At 47.5% G+C, this 21,641-nt stretch overlaps 1 protein-coding gene across 7 annotated transcripts in view; it reads right to left on the bottom strand.

Annotated features, from left to right (window-relative positions):
* Positions 1-21,081, bottom strand: part of CLTC (clathrin heavy chain) — a 30,199-nt gene extending 9,118 nt beyond the window's left edge. For 2 of the 7 annotated variants that reach the window (XM_039381021.1, XM_039381023.1), the window contains exons 1-23: positions 20,934-21,081; positions 13,317-13,524; positions 12,593-12,595; positions 10,988-11,256; positions 10,266-10,427; positions 9,350-9,463; positions 8,782-8,955; positions 8,447-8,644; positions 7,619-7,819; positions 6,889-7,041; positions 6,461-6,583; positions 6,042-6,179; positions 5,792-5,956; positions 5,504-5,684; positions 4,954-5,117; positions 4,091-4,102; positions 3,283-3,408; positions 2,581-2,723; positions 1,946-2,180; positions 1,484-1,606; positions 1,244-1,389; positions 899-1,082; positions 387-579 (exon numbers count right to left, since the gene is read on the bottom strand). In XM_039381021.1, the coding sequence (XP_039236955.1) occupies positions 387-579; positions 899-1,082; positions 1,244-1,389; positions 1,484-1,606; positions 1,946-2,180; positions 2,581-2,723; positions 3,283-3,408; positions 4,091-4,102; positions 4,954-5,117; positions 5,504-5,684; positions 5,792-5,956; positions 6,042-6,179; positions 6,461-6,583; positions 6,889-7,041; positions 7,619-7,819; positions 8,447-8,644; positions 8,782-8,955; positions 9,350-9,463; positions 10,266-10,427; positions 10,988-11,256; positions 12,593-12,595; positions 13,317-13,524; positions 20,934-20,975 (3,457 nt within the window). In that variant the 5' untranslated portion in view covers positions 20,976-21,081. The remainder of the gene's footprint in view (positions 1-386; positions 580-898; positions 1,083-1,243; positions 1,390-1,483; positions 1,607-1,945; positions 2,181-2,580; positions 2,724-3,282; positions 3,409-4,090; positions 4,103-4,953; positions 5,118-5,503; positions 5,685-5,791; positions 5,957-6,041; positions 6,180-6,460; positions 6,584-6,888; positions 7,042-7,618; positions 7,820-8,446; positions 8,645-8,781; positions 8,956-9,349; positions 9,464-10,265; positions 10,428-10,987; positions 11,257-12,592; positions 12,596-13,316; positions 13,525-20,933) is intronic. The other 5 variants (XM_027743444.2, XM_027743461.2, XM_027743453.2 and 2 more) reach the window with 3 other exon arrangements.
* Positions 21,082-21,641: the final 560 nt, after the last annotated feature.

Raw genomic sequence — 21,641 nt, 5'->3', positions numbered from 1 at the left:
CGAGCTAGTTGGACAGGAGTATTTCTACAGCTATTCCCCAGCAATCAAAAACAGCTTTCATACTGGTATGTCCTTCACACACACACATTACATTAATAAAGTCACCTTCCAACAGGCCTAACTAAAATCCTGGTCTTTAACTTCATGCAAAGACTCCCTGCTCTGACAGAAGTCTCCAACTAGCTTAAGAAGGTAGTTAAAAGACCACGGATTATCTGCAAATGCAATACACTACCTTTTCCCATTCTCATTTAGGGCAGTCTTTGCAGGACCAGATTCCTCTACTTGCATCAAGATACAAGTCTGGCAGAACTGCACTTCGAGCAGACCAGGCAAAAGAGCTGAGCAACATCAACAGCAAAGATGTAAACAAAACTCAATCATACCACTGGCATTAGCAGCTTGAACAACCTCCATGTATGAGGAAGGATCATCTGCTTTAATGTAGGAGTCAATGGCTTCCTTTACCATCCCCTTCTGGAGCTGTGCCTTGGCCAGCTGGCTCCACACCGCGGGCTCATTGCAGCGCTCTGCGAACTCGTACGCGCGGTCCAGGTTCCCAATGTGCTCTATTAACACCTAAAAATGGGATAACCAAGATCAGCCACTACCACAAAGGCCGGTTTTACGGGACACCAAGTTGTGTTTTATGTTCGTTTTTCAATGGATCCACAGCTTTTAAAATAGGCACTAACCACACACAACCCACACAGCATGGGTGATTTCAGCCTTGCAAAGTTTCACTCACTAAAGGGTTCAATAAACAACATTTGTCCTACTTCAAAAGACACTGAGCAGCTCTGGTCACTCTGCTCATCGGTGGTAAGTACTCAAGTCACAAGTTACAAACCAAGCCACAAGTCACAGGGAGTTCTTACAGCCTGAGATTTTAAGGCACCTGCACAGCTGATGTGTTGACATCGAACTTCCTGAAGATGGCAAACGCCTCCTCGAAGAGCTCGTTGCTGATGGCTATGTTAGCTATGTCTGGGGCATCGTAGTTGTCCAGGCGGTTGATGTACTCCATGACACGGGTACGGTCAGCCTTGATGGCTGTCAGGATGAGGAGGTTCTGCAGGTTCCTGAAGAGGGAAAGAAAACATTAGTACTTATCAAGAAACCATCAAGAAATTCACCCTCCCCTCTGGAGAAGGCATTAGTTTATTTGCTGTTCCATATTACAGCAATTTAACGCCTGCACCAGGTAGAATTCCAAGCTTTCCCATGCTTGGTTTTTACTCACCTGTGCTCACTGAACACGGAGTTATCAAGAACTATTTTCTCCAGCAGCTCAATAAGCTCATTGGGAAGGTCTGCAGTCATGAAAGCCTTCACAGTAACAGAGACTTCCTCGGGGTCCTGGGTCTCCGACAGCGCAGTCTGGACAACCTGCAGGTACAGTCAGGCAATCAGCAAATCAGTCGGGTCAGGTACTACAGGTCAGGGTGGGACAGCCAAGGCTTGGCTGGCCTGTCAGTGGTACCTGGTCGATGAGGGGTCTCCTGTAAGGGTTGCTCTCCAGCAGCACGCTGGCCCACAGCTCGGGGTCTTTGCGACGAACTAAGTATCGGGAGAGACTCTTGAAGAGGGAGTTCTCATTGCACACCTGGGGAAAGGCACAGTTTGCTCAGAGGGAAGCCACAGCTCTCCAGCCTGCAGTGGATAATTGTACTGCAGCACTAAATAAACCTGCCTGAGAGGCTGACTAGAACCTCAGGCCTTGATACTTCCACCAGCCTCCCACTTTAGGCCGTGCAGGGGAGTCCCCCATTTCTCATTAAGCTGCAGAGGGAGATTAAATAACCACCTCCTATTCCACCAGAAGCGTGCAGTTCCCAGCTTAATATTTTTAGGAAACAAATGCTTTTGTCATAAACCTGAGCATCTATCCCATGACACTCATGTCAGAACTTTACCCACGAGCCAGCTGCCTTGGCATACATACATTAATAAGCTCCAAATCGCACTGTCCACGCTCATAAGCCACACAGGCCAGGTGAGGGTCCCTCTTCTCACAGTACTTGCCAACAACACGACTATCATAATAAGGATTCTCACGCAGGAACCTTTCGGGGTTGTTGTTGCTATCAATGTATATTTTGGCCAGTGCATTGTGAGTCGCAGGCTCCTCACAACCCTCGTGAATTCTTGCTTCCAGCCAGGGCAGAAGCAGCTTCAGCCTAGAAGGAAGTGATTGTCACATTAGAGAGGTTGAGTGAGTAAGTATCCACTTGCACAATTTCTTTGCTATAAATAGGACAGTCAGGAACTAAACCAGAGTTACAGTACTCCATTTTACAGTACTCCATTTTACAGAGTTACAGTACTGCATTTTGGTTCATTAATATAATGGTGTAACTTTCTGATCCTGTGAAGAAGATCACATGCCAAAGACTCATCTCATCCCTCAAAGATGAGATCCCCACATGAGCCAAGGAGCAAAGCTGGTTGCTCGCCCAGTGGTAGCCTCTGGCTGTGTCAGTACCAGCTTTAGCTGTGTGATGAGGACATGCACTGATGGATGAGCAGTGTAACACAGCCAGACTGGCAATTGGTAACAGACTCGTAGAAGTTTAATACCTGTTTCTTTTCTCAACCTCTGCAACAAGCTCATCAGTCGAAAATTGACCTCTCACTACAAGGATGAGGTTCTTTATTACATCTTCAGAGCAATCCACATCAAGCAGTCCCCCAATAACAACTGGCAGACGGCTTGGATTCACCTAAATGGGATCATTGAAAGAGGTCAGTGTGTGGTCCTGCAGCACAGGCAGCCAATACTCATCCCCAGAGCTACAAATGAAGGCTGCTTGTTAGACTGACCCCATCTTCCTGCCTTTACTCCCAGCTTCCTGAGGTTCTGGACAAGGTTGGAAGTCAATTCTTCAGTCAACAGGTATTCACATCCCAGCTCAGTGGCTCCCCAATGCTCAGTTCCCACAGGAAGAGCTCCTGAACAATCCACTTTGTCCCTGAAGGAGAACTTCCCCTCCACCCCTGCAAAACGCTGGGAGTTAAAATCACCCCAAGAAGCCCAGAGTTATTCTACCAAGTCTTCCTCCTTCAAGAGGCACATCAGGGGGGCTTACTGCCCAACCTGGCTGAAGAATGAGATCTGATTCACGTCAGGGCTGATTTACTGGAGGCCACTAACAGGTACTTAAATAGCAGTCTCAAGTCTCAAGCTGTTTGCAGAACACTTACTATATACAACTATAGGCATTGTGTTTAACACTGGAAAGACTGATCAGTTTGCCCCATTGAAGCCAAGCTGTAACTCACCTTCTGTACATAAATCTCAATGTATTTTTGGAGATTATTTCTGTACAAATACAGCACCAGGTCGTGGACAAAGTCAAAGCGATCGCACACAATGATGAGAGGCAGCTGGTCAGTGAGTTTGGCTTCCTAGAAAGAGAACAGCTTCAGTAATTTGGTTTTGCTCTTGGGCTCAAGCAGACAAATACGGTCACTTAAACTGTTAAAGCAGCTGAATTTGGAAAGCTGAAACTCAACCAAATAATGACAGCTTGTTGTTCAACTAATTGTTTGCGATATGTAGCAAAGTAGGAGTACTCACTCCCACTTCGGGGCATGGAGAGCGAGAAGCTTTCTGGAGTTTAACCCTGCATGGCAGAGTCTACAGGGTTTTACAACACAATACAACTATTACAAGTCTAAGCTAGAGAGAGTATTTTTAGTTGCCACTGGTGTTTGGTGTGCAGGATTAGCACTCTGGGATTTCAAAACAAATTTAACCAAGACTAGGTGAAGTTGTGATTCATCACGTAAAACTTATACACAGAATTGACTTCGAGTGCCATGTGCCTTGTGGTACCTCCTAACTGGGGATTTAGAGAACTGTAGCAGCACTGCTAAAATTGCTTATCAGATTAGTTATCTAAAAGCATTCCAACTTTCAGCATAAGGTTACAATGGTTACAGTACAGAAGCTTAGTCTATGTGGCAGACAGTATTCCGGATGCATATTTCAGATCACTTATTCCAACATGCACATCCCAGAATATAATCCTACATAGAAATTACACTTAAGGACTTTACACAGGGAGGCCTGTACTGGGAGATTTACCTGGTACATGTCCTGCACATTCCAGACATGGAACAGCACAAAAAACAATAACTTTCATCAGGAATTTGACAGCTTGATAACATATCTTAGGTGGCTTGATCAAATGACATACCTTACACCTCGGTGACACCAGGTTAGTTTTAGAGAATTCTCTTGGGAAGAGTTTTGCCATCTTCAGATATGATCAGCAAAATCTAAGACTATGCTATGTAACCAACAAACATGAAGGCAGGAAATGTTCCCAGATAAAGTTTTCCCCTCCCACACGGTTCCTCAGGTATTTATAGTAATGTTGGGTTTGTCAAGAAGCTCAGGACTAGGACCACAGAACTTTGAGCACACCATCTTTTCCTACTCTTCAGCAATGTTTCAGCTCTGAACCCCAGCAGTAACATCAGTCAGCAGCTCTTTATGGAGCCCAGAACTCCTACAAAGCATTTATGGAATTAATTGACACTATTCACTTGTTGTTTCTGCAGTTGCTCAACTGAAGTTGATTACACTGGAAATAATCAAGTTATCAACTCGCTTGGTATTATGGTTGTTCTCAACCTTCCAAGCAAATTGTTTGCTACTTTACAGTACACATTTGTAACAAGTTCTAGGTGAGCTGGTGCATTTACTACATTTTAGGAGTTCAAGCCAGATTAATCAGTGAGAGACTGATCTGACAGATTCTCCATTGTTTAGATAATATTCCAGGCTCAGACTTTATTAGGAGGCACTGTCAACATGGTAGCTACCTCTGGTGTAAAAGGACAGTTGGATCCTTAAGTGCAAAGGTCAAACTCATCTACTTTCAACACCATGTTTTATCAGAACCCCAAAAAGGCCAAGACAGTCCAGTGTTACCCAAACATTACCTTGAGGAAGTTTTTAACACGTTCTGGATCATAGCAGTTACTTTCCCTGCAGATTCTTTCCACTTCTTTAATCTGTCCTGTCTTGCAGGCAGCTTGAATATACTTGAAGTGCACATCTGGATCCTGGCTGAAGTTTACAATAGAGCCCAGGAAATAAAACAAACCTGGAGAGAAACAATCAACACGTTATTCTGCTGGTCTTGTTGAGAAGTACAAAAGCCCAAATCCCAAAGGCTACACGAAGTCAAGATGACCATTTTGGACAAAGGAAAAAGGCCAGCAGCTTCTTCAGTTTACATTTTACTACATTTTACGTATATTTTTCTACAGCTCCAAACTTTTCATAACATTTCAGAAAAACAAAATATGCAGAAAAATATGTTGGTGCCCCTCCTCAAGGGGGAAACTTTAAGGTTTGGGCCAGGTTTCAAGACAGTTTTGAGGCCTAACTACTCAAAGTTCAGTACGGCTTTCCAGATTTCAGCAGACAGACACGCACACATGGATGAGGAGGTGAGCACCAGCTCCTTTTGCACAAGTACAGACTTACCTTCAAAGCTCTTGAAGGACTCAAAGAGCTCAATGAGTGACTGTGTTGACAGCTGTTCATGGTATTTTGAAGCCACCTGGACACAGATCTGCAGGTTCTGACGGATGTTCGCAGACAGCATCGCACGCAGACACTCCAGAGAGTCTTCTACTGACAGGGACCCAAAATAATTCACTAGCCACTGCGAAGACACAGAAGCCATTTTAGACCCAACCAGATCACTCCACACTCTGAAAGCCATTCCTAAGGGCCTGGTTTTCTGTAGGTGCAGGATGTTTGGTGTCCTACCTCAGGGTTGAGGAGGTGAGTGTGAACAACCGCACGCTTGATGTCGTAGAGGTCCGTGAAGTGCTCGAGTGCTCTCTGCAGCAAACCAGCCTTCTCACACAGCTGAGCTATGTGAGCCCGGTCGTAGTGAGTAAACATTTGGTTTCCCAGGATGGCATCTGCAACCTAGAAGGGATATTGGAAATTTCCCTTAGTCCCTGAGGACTGTGACCAGCTCCAGCCAAGGCTGATGGGGGCTCTGAGCACACACCTGAGGGGCGTGCATGAGGTTCATCTCAAGTAAACGTGTTTGCAGGGGACCTTCTGAGGGGCGATTATTCTTCAGTGCATCCAGCAAGAAGGCTGTACATTGCTGGATTAAATTATATTCCATAAAGACATCCACAATCTGCAAAAAAAAAAAAAAAGGAGGAAATTTAGGCTTTTGATTAAAAACTGGAGGTATATTTAAAGAAAGTACTATCAAGTGCAGCTGCCAAAGCTAAACCACTTATTCTGACACTGTACTAAGCTGTCATTTAATGTTCTTAAAACCAGGCATGAAACAGCCTTGTCCCACTAAGGTAAATCCAAACCTGTAGTTCAAAATCTTTCTGTGGTAAGAGAAGCTACACTCTTTAACAATTCAACGCCTTGAACGTAAAGTTTCAGCGCAATCAAGTTATTTACCTGTGTTATATCTGCAAGAGGCTCTTCATCTTGAACAAGCATTTGTGCAAACTGCTGTCCTTGATCAGGGCTGATTCTCATCACATTCCTCAGCAAAAATATCCAGTCTGGAGTATATCCAACCTGGAGAGAGAATGAAAAGTAAGAGCTCAGCAAGAGCATTTAACCTTGTTAAACATAGAGCTCAGTAACAGCTACTGTTAGATTACACAACCCAGTCAGGATTTCCTCTTTTGGAAAAGGCTACATAGAGAAGTATAACAAGATACATGTCTGAAGTCTAGCAGTAGTTATTCATAACAACCTTGAGGGTAAAGCAGGTACTGCACAGGCTCTCAGATTCCCCCACAGTTACTCTTAGCTGCTTTGGAACATACACTAATTATTCTTAAATGAAGGACAGATATGGCAATTTAATTTCTTCTCACCTTCTTAGCATACAAAACAATCTTCTGGACTTGTCCTGTTTCAGCAAAACACTGGATGACCTTGTTTGGAACGTTGGCTCTCAGATAGACACTGAGTGCTAGTGTAGGATCTACAGATTTCACAAGGTCTCCCAGCTCCTCCGAGCACTCCAGCTGTTTAAAGACAAACACAGTCAGCCCACCCTGCCATGCCGTGCTGAAAAGCACTACCACCTTCTTCCTCATTTATTTTCCTTTTGGACTTGTTTTAAAAAAAAAAAAAAAAAAATTAAGCTTGATAGCCTTAGCCAACTGTTTCAGCAGTGATTGTTCCTCATGCTGTTCCACAGGAGTCAAAGGCATTTTTAGAGCTAAAAAGAATGGATGACACATATCAGCATGTTTCTGGGGCTAATTACAGAAGTGTAAGCACAGCTCAAAGCATATGCAAGGCAGCATCCAAAGGAGTGGCTTGGCAAGAACAGCAGCAGCTCAGAGGCTTTCCATCCTGGCTGCACCCTGCTGGGATTGGAAGTGGAATGAGTGAAGCTCCGAGGGTTTGATCGATTCCCCTGCAGGAATGTGAGTCACAGCCATGGGTGCAGTGAACACCTATTGCTCAGCTGGGTGAGCACACCAGGGACTGAGGAGCTCCCAGATGATTTCTCCTGGGGAGGTGAGGAAGCTGTCAGGTATTTATGTGTGTGTGTCCCCCCGCCCAGGGCTCTAAAGGTATCGACCCCAAACTCACCTTATCTTCTTTTAACCATTTCTCCAGGAGCTGCTTTCGGCCCTGCTGCAGAACTGGTCTGCACAGCTCCAGGGACTCGTATTTGTTCAGCTGCCCCTGGTCCAGCAGGATTCCAAAGTACTGGAGCAGAGGGGAAGTCTGTCCTGGCTGAGCTGGGACGCTCTGGAACCGGCGGATGGTGTCTGGAGTACGCAGGATTCCCTGCCAGACAGACACAGGCACTTTCATTTCCTTTGCTGCTATTGTGGCTTGGCAAGAGTTTCTCCAGAAAGCTGGAGTTAATGTCACTGTAGCTGTCACAAGCATTTCTATGTTTTGCCAGCCCAGAATGTCAGGAGCAATAAGGCCGAACATCAGCTCAGACACTGTCTGAGATGTTCTGACAGAAAATGTGCTATAGTAGCCAGTTAGATTTGTTTCAGTAGGACTGCAAATTTAAGTTCAAAATTAAGACATCCTTCTCCTTATGAGCAAGTTCCTTTCATCTAAATTTAGTCCCTTGGTCTGTCCTTTTTATCTTGTTTCCAGGTGCAGCCTCAGCCTGAAGTTGTCTTTTCACAGACACTTTTTTTATCACTGGACAAATAAAGCTAAGTCCCAGAAACATTATGCCTCATAGCCACTACTTCATCATTTATTCCTCCCCTCCTGTGTGGGCTTTAAGACCACCCAGCACAGAATCACTACTCACACCCAGCACCCCAAGTACTACGTCAGGGCAGGAGCAGTAGCAAGACTCTGGTCTTGCCACTCAGGCAATTCAGCTTTCCTGAAGCAAGAAGCTTAAGGCAGAGGAGTTCAGTGCTGCTCTGAACACCAGCCCATTACCTTTGGGGCATTGGCTGCCACTTTTGCTGCCTCAGAATAGTTCCCTTGTGCAAAGAGTGCATTGAATTTCCTGGCAAAGAGCTCCTCGGCCCCCGCCAGGTTGTTGCGCACGGCCATCCGCAACGCCAGGTCGGGGTTCTGCAGCACGTTGGTGATGTAGGGGATGATGTTCTCCTCTTCCACACACACTGACAGCACCTGCACAAACACCAAGGGAAACTTCCAGTTAGCCCAAATATGACAAAGTTCATTTTTGGAAACTTTTTATGAGCTCTTCAGTGCATCACTAAGGGCCGGTGGGATCAGCTAAATGTTTCCAGGGTAAGTTTCCTTACTTGTCCCTTTCTGTTTACTCCAATAATTCCAGCTGTTGCTTCGTGCTGTGCAGTAACAAATATGGTCTCTCCACTGATTCTGTTCATGTAGATACAGGTGCCAGTTTCCAGGTCATACAAGTGGATGTAGCCATATTTCGTGATGAGAAACACCACATCATGCTTGTCACTGATCTGCAAAACAGAAATAGATGGATTGAATGTGGCACTGGATAAATGAGCGAGTGCTTTTGAGGCTCAGCAGACAGCTGGGCCATTTCAGGACAACCAGAAGTGCTGGTATATTTTTACTCGAGTAGTCACAGTAGAATGATGTTGGAAGAGCTTGAAAAGCAGCTAGATATACATGGATATTTCTTCCCCAAATAAGAACGTGCTGCCTTTGAATGGTGCTTGTCTGCATGTTTACTTTATCACCACTGAAGCAGGAGCAGCAGCCACACCAGTCACACCAGTTTAGGGCCAACCCTGGGGTCAGCAGACTGACCACCTGGCTCCCAGTGCCCTGCCACTGTCCCATCCACCAGGAGAAGCTTTGTTCTCATGCTCCTGTTGGCAGCTGCCATACCTGCATGGCAACAGGAAAGTCACTCTGTGCTTCAGGAGGGAAGAAGACATCCACAGCTTTCTTTGGAAAGGGCTGGTTCCCAGTAGGAGGTGTGCCAACTTCAATGATATGCAGCTGTGCAAGAGGCAAGATTAGTCTGTTAGTTCTTGTATCTCATTTATTTAACAATACCTTCAACAATAAAACCACAGCAATTCTCTCACTGCTGAGCCTTAATCCCAAGCTTATGCAAGGACGAACTAAGTCAGTCTTCCTAAATATTTTCACTGACTAAAGGTGTGGCACATGGAATTCATGTACCATAGGTGAGGGAAACAGTTAAATATGATCCTTAGGTACCCTAGTTACTTGGAAGTTTCAGGATTCAGTTAAGTCACTTTATATGCACTCCTTCAACTTGGTTAACACTCTACAGTGATGGTTCTGAAGATGTTTCTCTGAATCTAAACTTTTGTTTCAGCTGTCAAAGTAGCTCACACAATTCCAGTGTTGCCATTGACCACTAATTTAGCCTTGTAATACTAGTGCTTCATTTTTTTTTTCCATGCAATAAATTGGAAATAAGTTAAGTCTGATACTGGGGATCAGCATCAAAGAAAGATTACAAGAGCTTTTCCCTCAAGCTTAGCCTGTGAAGCTGGGAGTCACATGTTTCAAGCAGCTCATTAGGCTGGTCATGACATGCCACTTAACTTCATGACTCCAAACAGGCTCCTGCTGCATCAGGTAGTCCCTGCTGGGAAGCTCTGTATGCACCAAATGTCATTTACATTACATATACATATATATGCACTATCCAGACCCACACAGTCTTTCACTTCTTTGCTTAAATGCAACTTTTTGTATTAAACCCCTGGTTTTCCTGAAAGCAGATAACCAGGGTGAGTCTCTAAAGATACTTAGAACCAAGCCTTACCTTACCCCCAGCTTGGCCTCTTACTGCAAAACAGAAGAGAGTGGATTCTTCAGCATTTCCTTCCATCTTGAACTGTGCAAAGCTGGCTGCATGTCCCTCGATGGGCTGGGACACTTTTCTATCTACAGAATACAGCTGCATTGCTCCCACAACACGGTTTTGCTGGACAAGCAGAACAAGAGTCAGGAACAACAGGCGCTCAGACAGTAATTTCATTTAAGTTAGTGCTGGTAAATATGTTATATCAAGCCGAAGTCTCGTGCCATGCTTTCTCTTAAAAAGGCATCACTTCAGACTCTTAACTTTGTACAATGTTTATATCATCAAATCAACCAGGTTGGAAAAGACCTTTAAAATCCTTGAGTGCAACCTTTGACCCAACCCCACCTCATCACCCGAACCGTGGCACTGATGCCACATCCAGGCTCTGCTTAAACACCTCCAGGGACAGTGACTGCACCACCTCCCTGGGCAGCCCATTCCAATGCCCCATCGCTCCCTCTGTGAAGAACTTTTTCCTAATGTCCAACCTAAACCTCCCCTGGTGCAACTTAAGACTGTTCATATCACCACATATACAGTTACGTTAACGCAGGATTTTCAGTTACACTCATTTCAAGATCAGGCATTTCTATGTAAGAAACAAACACATCACTGCTGCTCCTTCAGGAGAGGCAACAAGACGAGCTCTGGGGGTGCCCTGGCCTGCTGGGGTGAGGTACCTGTGCGGAGATGCCCGTGAGCAGGAGCCACTTCTGCTTGGCGTCGGTGCGGTAGTTGATGATCTGGCAGCCGGCCAGGCTGGAGTGGCGGTCGAACATCTTCACGGGCTGGGACTCCCCCTCCATGCTCCAGTGGTAAACGGCGTTATCCGTCACCAGGGCCACGGTGTTCAGGGAGATCCACTTCCAGAAGGTGACATCGTCTGTCATGGTGTGAGCCTTCATCTTGCTCTTCATCTCGATGTTGAAGATCTGCAGCGTTTTCCCAGCTACAAAACACAGCCTGGTCAGCAGGGGGACAGCGCAAGCTCCGGGGAAAAGCAGGAGAGCTGCACTAGGACACGAAACCCTCGGGACTCCCTTCAAGAAAAAGCTGTTCTACACCGGCAGATCTGCAGGGACCAGCTGGTACTTTTAACCAGAGCACGTTCCTAGGGCTCATTTTACCAGTTTGCCCCTGCTGAGCAATCAAACAGATGCGGAGAACGGGGTGGCAGGGGACAAAAGCTTCAGCCACACAAACAGGTTGTACGAGACTTCACGTCCACCCAGACCAGGTTACAATCATGCTGAGGCTCTTGGAAGTTGTGGGGAGGGCTATGCCAGTGCCATTAACGACTATGTCCACATCTGTTTAAAGTACTAAAAAAGGCACAACATGGAACAGTTACTTTGGCAGAGGGCTTTTGTAACTCAGGCTTATTAACCAAAACCTTTGGGTTGCACTAATGGGATACACAGCTACTGACTGCAAACCAGACCAACAAACTGTGCAAGGAAAGGGATCTAGTGACCAACACAAGCTCTAGAAGGCAAGAGGGAAAGTTCTCCAAATTACACAGAATGGTGCATACAAACATCCTGAACAGCCACCTGCAGTCGTTGCTACCAGCTTTTACAACACAGTGGCAGAAGAAATTATTTCTTCCTGTTGAGAAGATAAGATAGTTCTGACCAGTTCTACAAGTTTTAGGAAAGAGCTATTCAAGCACATGCTTGTGTAGCCTGAGAGGAATATAAAAGATCACGTGAAACTAGATGCAGGTCAGAGTATCTGCTACAGTGAGTAACTGCAGCTCAGCTTGACAAAGTCACTGTGCCACAAGGGCCAGGGCCTGCACTCACCACGGACTGGTTTAGTCCAAAGCCACCATTAGTTCTGCAATTGTTGTGAGATGCTGAGTCAGGAGTTTCTCCAGAACTTGGAGAAATGTGTCTCCTACAGAGTTACTCAGGCAACAGCAGCAGTTTGGTTCCATATCTAGTGCAGCTGGAGCTTTAGATCAGGGGAAGGGACATTCAGGTAACACAGATCCTACATGCTGTGCAAGGGGTATTACCAGGCAAAATCTAGATTTGAGTCAAAAGGGTCAGTCCTGTTTATAAAAAGCTCAGTATCAAGATCCCAATGGTTTAAGTACACCTTGGGTTCTTGAGTGGATTTTAGGAATCTTAAGGATTCCCTTGTTTGGAAGGGCATGAAAAACCTCTGGATTCTAAACACCACTGTTCAGCCATGTGCACCATAAATCTGAGCCATTTTATTCTGCTTTTTCTTGTCATAAGACACAACAGGAACTAGTACAGTCAATTGAAATAACTCACCATCTGCACACACAAGAAAGCATTAAAGTTGTGACAAAACAGTAGCACAGTATTAAGGTCAAAGTTAATAACATTGGATACACATAAATCTTCCCATTAGCAATACATGCATTTCTAGAATGACTGTATTTAAGGCTTTTGGGGCCTCTTAGGGAAAGAGATGAAAACTTCTGGAGACCCCAGAGAAATGCTTGCACTCTGTATCATCAGAGATACCAAGCTGGATGGCCTTGTACTTCATTCACCACACAACTCTTCCCTGCACAGTTTTACCCTTCTTATCACTGACTGATATAATAAATATGCACAAACTGGTTCACTGGCCAGACTAAGGCCTTCAGGAATACTTCCCCCCCTTCCCAGCCTTAGTTCTCCTTTCTGTAAGGAAAGGTGTAGTTGATTGACCTTACACACTTAGATCAGGTCATGATTCCTTAAAGCCCACACTTCCAGCTCTCCTTGCTCAGAAGCTGGAAGCTTTTGGACTGAAGGAAAAACCCTCATCCTAATGACCAGCAAATGGCAAGAAGTCTCAGCTGCAGCTTAAAGTCCAGCTGCCTCCAGAAGAACAGCAAATGCATTCACCTTAAGCTCCCATTAAGCTGTGGAGAAGTGCTAAGGGATCCTCCCACATAAATCACCTGAGAGACCTCAGTCACTCCCAACCTAGTCCTACAGAAGGCTCTGCAGCCACTTCAAACAGCTCTTTCTCAGGAGTTCCTACCTTTGAGGGCAATGACTTTGCTGGCGGGGTTCATGATGGCGCTGTCGGCCGAGATGGGTCTCCGGATGGGGTTGCTGGGGTCGTTCATGTCGATGATCACCACCTGGGCCTGCTCTCCCACCTTCTCTCGGATGCAGATGAATTTGTCAGACTCCATTGTCAGAGTGCTGAACCCAATGTTTGCTGGGTTGATGCCCAGATTTTGGAGCTGGAAGAGAAAAAAGGCATAACGTTAAATTATTACCTCGGTCCGGCCACGAAGAGCTTTCGTGAAAGTCGCAGGAGACATCTGGCTTCACGTGGGTTTTTTGTGACAATACAACCACGCTGCCCAAAAACGGCATCAAGTGCTTGGGTACCTTCCCTTCAAGGTCCACTTACCATTGAGAACTCATCTTGTGAGCCCCTCACAGCACAGAATCACAGAACATGCTGAGCTGGAAGGGACCCACAAGGATCAAGTCCAACTCCTGGCCCTGCACAGGACCATCCCCAGGAGTCACACCAGTGTTGAAGGCACAGTGAACTCTCCTGCTCCTGGGAGCTGTGCTGGAGTTGCACTTCAGTCCTCACTCTCACCACCTTTCCTCCCTGAACTCATTCCCCTGAGCTATCACTATTTCAAGCTTAACATCACACGTGAGGTGTCTGAGCTTCATCTTTATCCCTGCAGAGCTAAAAAAAGCTCCCTGTCTAGCAATTAGCTCGTCCTGTCTCACAGCAGGAGGCAGAGCCAACACACAGGAGATGGACACACTGAAATCAGAAATGGCTCATGCACAGCCCTACTTAACACAAGGTGTCAATAAACCACTTCCTTCTCCGCTGAGCTCCAAGTCTTTGAATGTACACCCTGAAATTACGTTTCTTGCAAAAAAACATTTCAGTTAATGGCACTCTGTGGTGTTTGCACCAGGCTACTGTATTGGGGTGGCAGCAGTAAGACAGAGTTTAGTGCATTTTTAACAGTGAAAGTGCAGAATGGGCAGTTCATCTCACACTGTCACAGACACAACCAGTTTGCTGGTGGATATACCTTAAAAGCTGCAGAGCAGTTCTCTGCTATCAGAGGAATTATCACTATTTTTCTTCCTGGGAGACCTTCAAGCCCAAGGTCTCCCGAGAAAGGCGAGTCCTTCAAAGCCATTTTGGGGTGATTGTGGTGGTTTGGAGCACTCAGCCCTTATCAGCTGAGCTCTGCACAGCTCTGAGAAGGCCATGCCCCAGCTGTGCTCTGCCTGTTTGCAGCTCCTGATAAAGAGGGTGTTTTACTCCACTTCCCCTTTGTCCAGCCTTTCCAACAGCACACGAGGAACAAGTCACATCCAAGCTGTGGCACAGCAAGAACAAGCTTCACAAAGTCACTTCCATGGGAGATCTGTTACCCAGGGAATACCTGACAATAAAGCCAGCAGACTTCAAGCAAGAGACAGTCTTTGATCAGCTCTTCCAAGAGAAAACTGTCCGAATCCAACAGCTATTAAAAAAATCATGAAAAAAGAAAGAAAGAAAAATCAAACCCTACATCCTTGACAGGTCCAGAACTCTGTCATACAGATTTAAGCAAGTGTTTGAGGCCCAGCACCCCAGAACCTGACCACACATTCTCCAGCAACGTGGACCACTTAAAATTCCCTTTCCCACACTGAGCAGTGTTCTCTAGACCTGTGACTGTGGGACTGCACAGGAGCCAGGCAGGGTTATATGGAATCCAGGCAGGGTTATATGGAATCCAGGCAGGGTTATATGGAATCCAGGCAGGGTTATATGGAATCCAGGCAGGGTTATATGGAATCCAAGCACACCCCTGCAGGGAGAGAAGGTTAGAAGATGTGGGAGTTTGATCTGGTAGAGCTGGAGTGACTTACTGGGATGTGGCATTTCCTTTTGCTGGGGCTGCAAGTTTCACAAGAGCAAAATCATTTATCAAGCACTAAATTTCCTTGTTAATTTGGTAGAGGGGGGTAGTTTGAGTGCCAAGCAGTAACTCACAGCACTACACTCAAACACTGTGGACAGAACAAATCTGAGCAGCAGGTCCAAGCAGATGGCAGGACCTCTTAGGGAGCTCCAGACAAACCCACCAAATCAAAGTCACTTGGATACTGCAGGACAGATTTACCTTAATCACAATCAAACTGCCATCTGCTGGGTGCCACATCTGAGGACTAACCCCAGGGAGTGGGGGGAGATTTTAAAAGTGGTACTTCTTAAACTTCTCACTATTTTCAAAGTGAGGTGTCTCTTTCCAAAGATTCAGTCAACTGGCAAGGGAGCTCTGAAGAAAGCCTGGAGAGGTTTTCTGATGGAGGCACAACCCTCAGGGAAGTCTTTAAGTACACACAAGCTCCTTCTGCCAACGTTTCATCTTTCATCTTAACAGACCCCAGTGTAGGAACCACGTCAGGAAGTCAATTCTAACTGTGACAATCCCTGCCTTTGATTGCACAAGTGTCACCAGCCAGGAGTGGCACTTCCCTCACCCACTGGTGAGGCCAACAGGGACTTTCCTTGGCTGCACCAAGGATGCACAGAACTCTTGAACAGAGATCATTCCCTGGAATACAGGTTGTTTTCTTCCCCAGACTGGCTAAAGTCCAGGTGAGCCAGGCAGGCATGTTTAGAAAGCTGAGCAGAGCAAACACAGATGAAGATAACTGTGAGGAAATGTGACAGCAAATATTCCTTTGGAGGCTTTCTTGTGAAAATTTCAATACTATTCCATGTACAAACTCCTGAGCTGCACTACAACTAAAGGAGTACAGGGGGTTGTGGGTTTCCAACCAATTTACTACAAAGGGAAAATAACCCCAAACATTTAATATTGCACTCACTACATTTCACTGATTCACAAACAAGTTTAAAAGACTGAAAAAAAAAGAAGGAATTTAAGACAGCCGTACATTTTACTACAAAACCCACTTCCTTGCCTTTCAAGCAGATATGAAAGCAGAACTTGCTCACTGTGCTTGGGCAAGTGATTTCCAGTGGGAGTTATTTTGCACCCACATCTGTTGGGAAGATCAGTGACACCAGTCTCCTGTATGGAATAAAGTGTTCTGTGAAGCAGAGTGGAACCATGAACCAGATTGTCAGGGACAGCAGCAGCTCCCGTGTTCAGCAGAGACGTCGCCCTGAAGGACTCATCTAACCCAAGATCAGATACTTCACTCAACTGCAGGCTCTGCTGAACCATGAAATTCTGGGATGGCATTTATGTGAACAGCACTGAGATGTGAATCATCCTAACACAGCGAGTGAACGTCTGATTGCCAGCATTATTTTTTCAGTGGAAGATAACTCAAGCCCGTTCTTGGTAACCTACCCAGGGAAGTTGTCACATACATGTGACATCAAACTGAATGGTAAAACTGCTGACAAGAGTCTCTTTGTTGACCCCTTCCTGTGACAGTCCCTTTCCTGTGACAGTGCTTAGCTGTCACATAATTTCTCCTTGCCTACGAGGAAGGACACGGAACTGCTGAGCACACATTTCACCTCGACAGGATACAACCACTGCTCTTGTGGCCACAGGCAGCTGCTCAGTCCCTGCCCAGACTCCTTAACCCCATGCAGCCAGAAATCATGGAGCTGGACAGTGTCAGCTAACAGAAAAATTACCAGTCCTCTGGGAAGCAGGAGCTCCTGGATGTGCAGTGAGTCACATCAGCTCTGCCACAGGCCATGTTTCACTGGGCTGGATTGAACAAGGCAGACACCAGGCTACGTTTCAGCTGCTCTTTTAATTCCATACAGGAAAATTAGAAAAGCAAACTTAAGTTACACCAAAAAATTCCCATCTATGCTGCTCTGGTAGTGCAGTTGTGTAAGAGTCCCACGGCCAGCCCCTGGCTCCAAATCCATCACTCTTCCCAGTGCAAGGTAAGAGTTACAGCGTGTGACAGCCTAGGAAGTCATGTTTTCAACAGATAAGGGACCTCTCTGCCATTCAAGAGCTCTTTATTTCTATATCCTTCCTATTTTGTGCCTCCCCTGAGCAGGCCCAGGCAGCCACCCCTCTCACAGCCCCAGGGTGTGTTGTGTGACTGTTTGAGTCCCAAACCACCCTGGGGCTGTAGCTGCTGACACTGGAGCTCAGAACCTCTGGCTCCCTCTCCTCCTCCGTGGTTGGGGCCCCAGTGCCAGCACAGGGCACTGAGCAGCCACCAGGGCAGGCCCGTGCACTGCAGTGCCTGCTGGGAGGGCCATGCCCAGAACAGCTCATAAACTGCTTAACTAATTGCTCCTATCCAATTAGCTCACACACTCACACACTCTCCTCAAGACATTTCCATTCTTTGTTACAGATTTTCCCTCTGTGGGAATACTCTAAACTCACTGGCTTTAGGAATGCAGATCCACTAAGAAGCAGAGCAAGAATCCCACCCAAACAGCATTAGGCAGAGTCCTCTAATTCCTGACTTGTATCCACCAGAGATGTAACTGCTCCAAACTAATGCTGTTACAGCAGAGATTTAGTGTTTTAGGCTGTATTAAACTGTCTCACTGTCAGCACAATACATGGAAATATTTTGTTGTTTGCCATTGTTAAAGTATTGAATTGATATATTTTATTCCATGATGCCTTGGCTGTCCTGTTTTATTCTCTGGCACAGCTGTGACTCCAGAGCCACCCAAGTGCCACCACCCCAGGACAGCACAGCTGCCATTCAGGTTTGCTCCATCAATGAACAATAGAGACAAGGACCCTTTTCCTAGTTTTAAAAAAAGCAGTTCTGTATTGGCATCAAGCACACAGCCTGAGCTGGCAGTTCTCTGTACTGCCTTACAGAACAATTAAAAAATTTCTTTCTAAATATTTAGGTGCAGAAGAATATTTATTAATGCCTTAACTCAGTACAGCAGCGGGCCTGGTCCAACTTCAATTTTTATATATTTTGGGGTATTTTGTGTCTAAATGACCTGGCAATCCCAGTCCATCTAATCTGGGTCCTTCTCACTCATCAGGAACTTGTAATCCCAGAAAAGCTCCACTGACCCACCACAGAAAGCAGCTGTGTTTTACTTCCATCCTCAAGCACTCACGGGAACATTTTAGGAATCCCTAAAACCTGCACACGAGCAACCAGATTTACAATCATCTCACACACTGACCTCTGATCTCCCACCACAAGCACAGTGGATTGTTTCCTCATAGCCACTTCAAAAAGAAAAAAAAAAAAAAAGTAGCACTGTAAAGTTTTATAACGTGAGTTTTGATAGCACAGGAACCAGGTTTCTCCTTGAAAACTCCCAAGGGAAGTTTCTCACAACATGTTGTTTTGAGGCCGGGCAGGGATGTACAGTAGACACCACACAGATAAAACCTACATATTTGGGACAGCTGAGATTGCAGAGCATGTGATGGGACTCAAACAAACAAAACCTGAAGCCTGAGAACACATTTTGGTTTCAGACTCCCCAGAAAGCTCACTTGGCCCTTGCCCAAAGTAGATCTTTAGCTCCAGTTTGGGGTACAAAGCACTGTCCTGTGCCCCCAAGGTATTCAGGGCTTCTGGAGCCTTTACTCTTCATTCCCAAATCACCAGCCAAGATCAGATTTCAACAACAGCCTGCAAAATCTTCCTCATTCACATTCACCACCTGCCTTTTATGAATAAGGCTCTGGGTGGGTGCCTTGCCTTGCATTAAAGCATCAGCTACAAACTTGCAAGTGTTGCCCAACACCTGTAAGACAAGTTTCCTAGACAATGTAGGTCAGGCACAGTTCAAGAAATTGTACTATTGAGCCCATGAGGATTCCCTAGGAGCAGCCTGGAATACACTAAAACAAACCCACTGCAATAGCAGCGTTTCTGCTCTCGAAATTTATGTCAGAAGCTTCAGCGGAAAAACAGGAACTCCAAGAATTCAAATTCCTCTGAAAATTTCTCAATGAAATAAAATGAGGAAGTTCGGTAGGAGCAGCAAACTGGGCAAGAGCCACGTGCAGCCAGGCTGAGAGGGCTGGACACCCCACCTGAGGAGAGATCAGCTCCGTGTGCAGCTATAAAAGGTACTGGTTCAACCAGTGAAGAGGTGCAGGGAGAGAAAATGCAAATTAAAACACAACTAAACATATAAATCAGACTTTGGGCAGAACAGTCCTGTTCCACAGTAGTGCTGGCCTGAACCCTCCCAGCACTCCTGGCATGAGGCAGATGAGTTTCATTATGTAACAGGACTCATGTCATTAGAGACCTGGCAGTGGGTCACATGCAAGGTTTGGGGCTTAAATAATATATCAGAGGTGCATTTCCACAATGCTTTAGTAGGAGCTGGGCACACAGAGGGATGAGTTTCACCTGAGGACACAGAACCACCTCAGCACCTGGGTCTGGGCTGTGCCACCACCAGGACAAGGCACTGCTCAGAGACAAAGCTCTGGGATTCCCCTGTCAGTGCTGCTCACTAAGGAGTGTAGGCACACCTCAGCTAGGAATTCTGGCCTGCTTTTCCACTGATATGGAAGAAAAATTCCTCACCTGGTATTGAAGGAAAATTCCTCACCTGGTATTGAAGGAAAATTCCTCAACACTCAACAGTCACTCAGACAGAAAGTAATCATGGCACCATTTTTTTAAACCCTATGGATAGTGGTAATTTACACCACAAAATAAGTATTTTGCAGGGTGCCTAGGAACTGAAATTTTTCTGTTTGAGTCAAGAAAAGAAGTCACTACAAATGATGGAAATCCATCAGTACATCAGTGCCCAGTTACACAAACACAAACTAAACACAGACACTGAAACCACGGGGCAGAAGGGGCACAGAAGCCAGGTGTGCCAATGTAGCTTTTATTACACAAAAAACCCTCCCCAGCAGTGAAACCAAGCTTAACTAACCCCACGGCCCCAGCCAGGAGAACCGTGGCTCGCAGTACTTCGCCCCATAGACCTGCCAGAGGGGAAGTGGCCATTGCACAACCGGACCTGCACCTCCAGACCCCTCCCTGCGCTCCGGCTGCACCCACGGACACGGGAGGTGCGTTCCTCGGGAAGGCAGCCCCGAGTTCCTGCACATCTAGGACGTGTTACCGCTGCCTTCAGGGAGCCGTGTCAGGGAAGCGAAAGGAAATAACCGCGGTGGCGAGGGCGGTGCAGCGAGAGCCTGGGTTTGAGAGAGGGCACCTGGGCACCTGCACTGCCCCCGCTGCACTGCGGGAGCCGCGGCAGCTCCCGCACTCACTGCAGCTCCCCTTCCGGGACGTGACATTACACCCAGACAGCACCGGGAGAACCACTTACTACGCCCTCACAAGGATAGGTGTTAAGATTATTAATATATCTAGAGGGAAGCGGCGCAGGGAGGCAGCCCAGCCCTGCCCGGCTCGCCCCCGTCCCTCGCAGACCCGGAGCCGGGGCGGGATTTCCCCTCACGCCGCGGAACCACCCGCGCTCCCCGTTCCCTCCCGGCCTCGCCCAGCCCGGGGGGGCACCGGCAAGGGCGGCAGGCCAGGCCCGGCCCCTCAGGAAGGTGCCCTTTGGGCAGCGCTTCCCTCCCGGACACCAACACCCCGCGCCCCCCCCCAGCCCTCACGGCGGCACCGCGGGCGGGCCCGGGTACGTCCTCTCGGCACGGCGGGGACAGAACAGCGCGGCCGCGCCGGCGCCCACCTGGAGGTGCTCCTGGAAGCGGATAGGCAGGATCTGTGCCATGGTGGCGGCGGGGGCTCCGTGCCGGGCCGGGCTCGGCGCTGCGGGCGCTGCGGGGCCGCGATGGCGGAGCGGGGCCGTGCGGAAGGGCTGCCCCCGCCGGCGGAAGGATACCACGGCGGAAGGATACGCGCACCTGCCGCCCGCCCGAGCCGCCTCAGCCGCGCCGGGGGCGCGCGGAGGGATCCGCCGGCGCGCGGCGCCAGTGGGGTGGCCGGGGTGATGCGCCGCCGGAAGGGACTATTTGGGGACGCATCACTCAGGGCTCCTTCCCGGCCTTTTTTTTTTTGCCACATCATGCGACCGAGGGGCCGGTGGCGTCACTTCCGCCCGGCGCACACCGCCCCGCGCCGGGTCACGTGACCGCGCGGCGCGGCCGGGACAAGGTGACACCGGGGGGACACCGGGGGGACACCTGGATACCCCCAACCCCCCCGGGGTGTCCCTGACACCGGGGGGACACCTGGATAACCCCCCCGGGGTGTCCCTGACACCGGGAAGGGGGGGCATGGGTACTTCCCCTCGGGGTGTCCCTGGATCTCTTCTCTGGGGTGTCCCTGTCACCCGGGGTGTTCCTGACACTGGGATGCGATAAATCCCACCCCCCTCCGGGTGTCCCTGTCACCGGGATGTGATGGATCCACCCCCACGTGGGGTGTCCCTGTCACC

The sequence above is a fragment of the Pipra filicauda genome, unplaced genomic scaffold (assembly GCF_003945595.2).
Source record: "Pipra filicauda isolate LSUMZ 115617 unplaced genomic scaffold, ASM394559v2 scaffold211_size2331000_pilon, whole genome shotgun sequence".
Classification (NCBI taxonomy): Eukaryota; Metazoa; Chordata; class Aves; order Passeriformes; family Pipridae; genus Pipra; species Pipra filicauda.
Note: the sequence above shows the minus strand (reverse complement) of the source record. Positions and strands in the feature narration are given on the sequence as shown.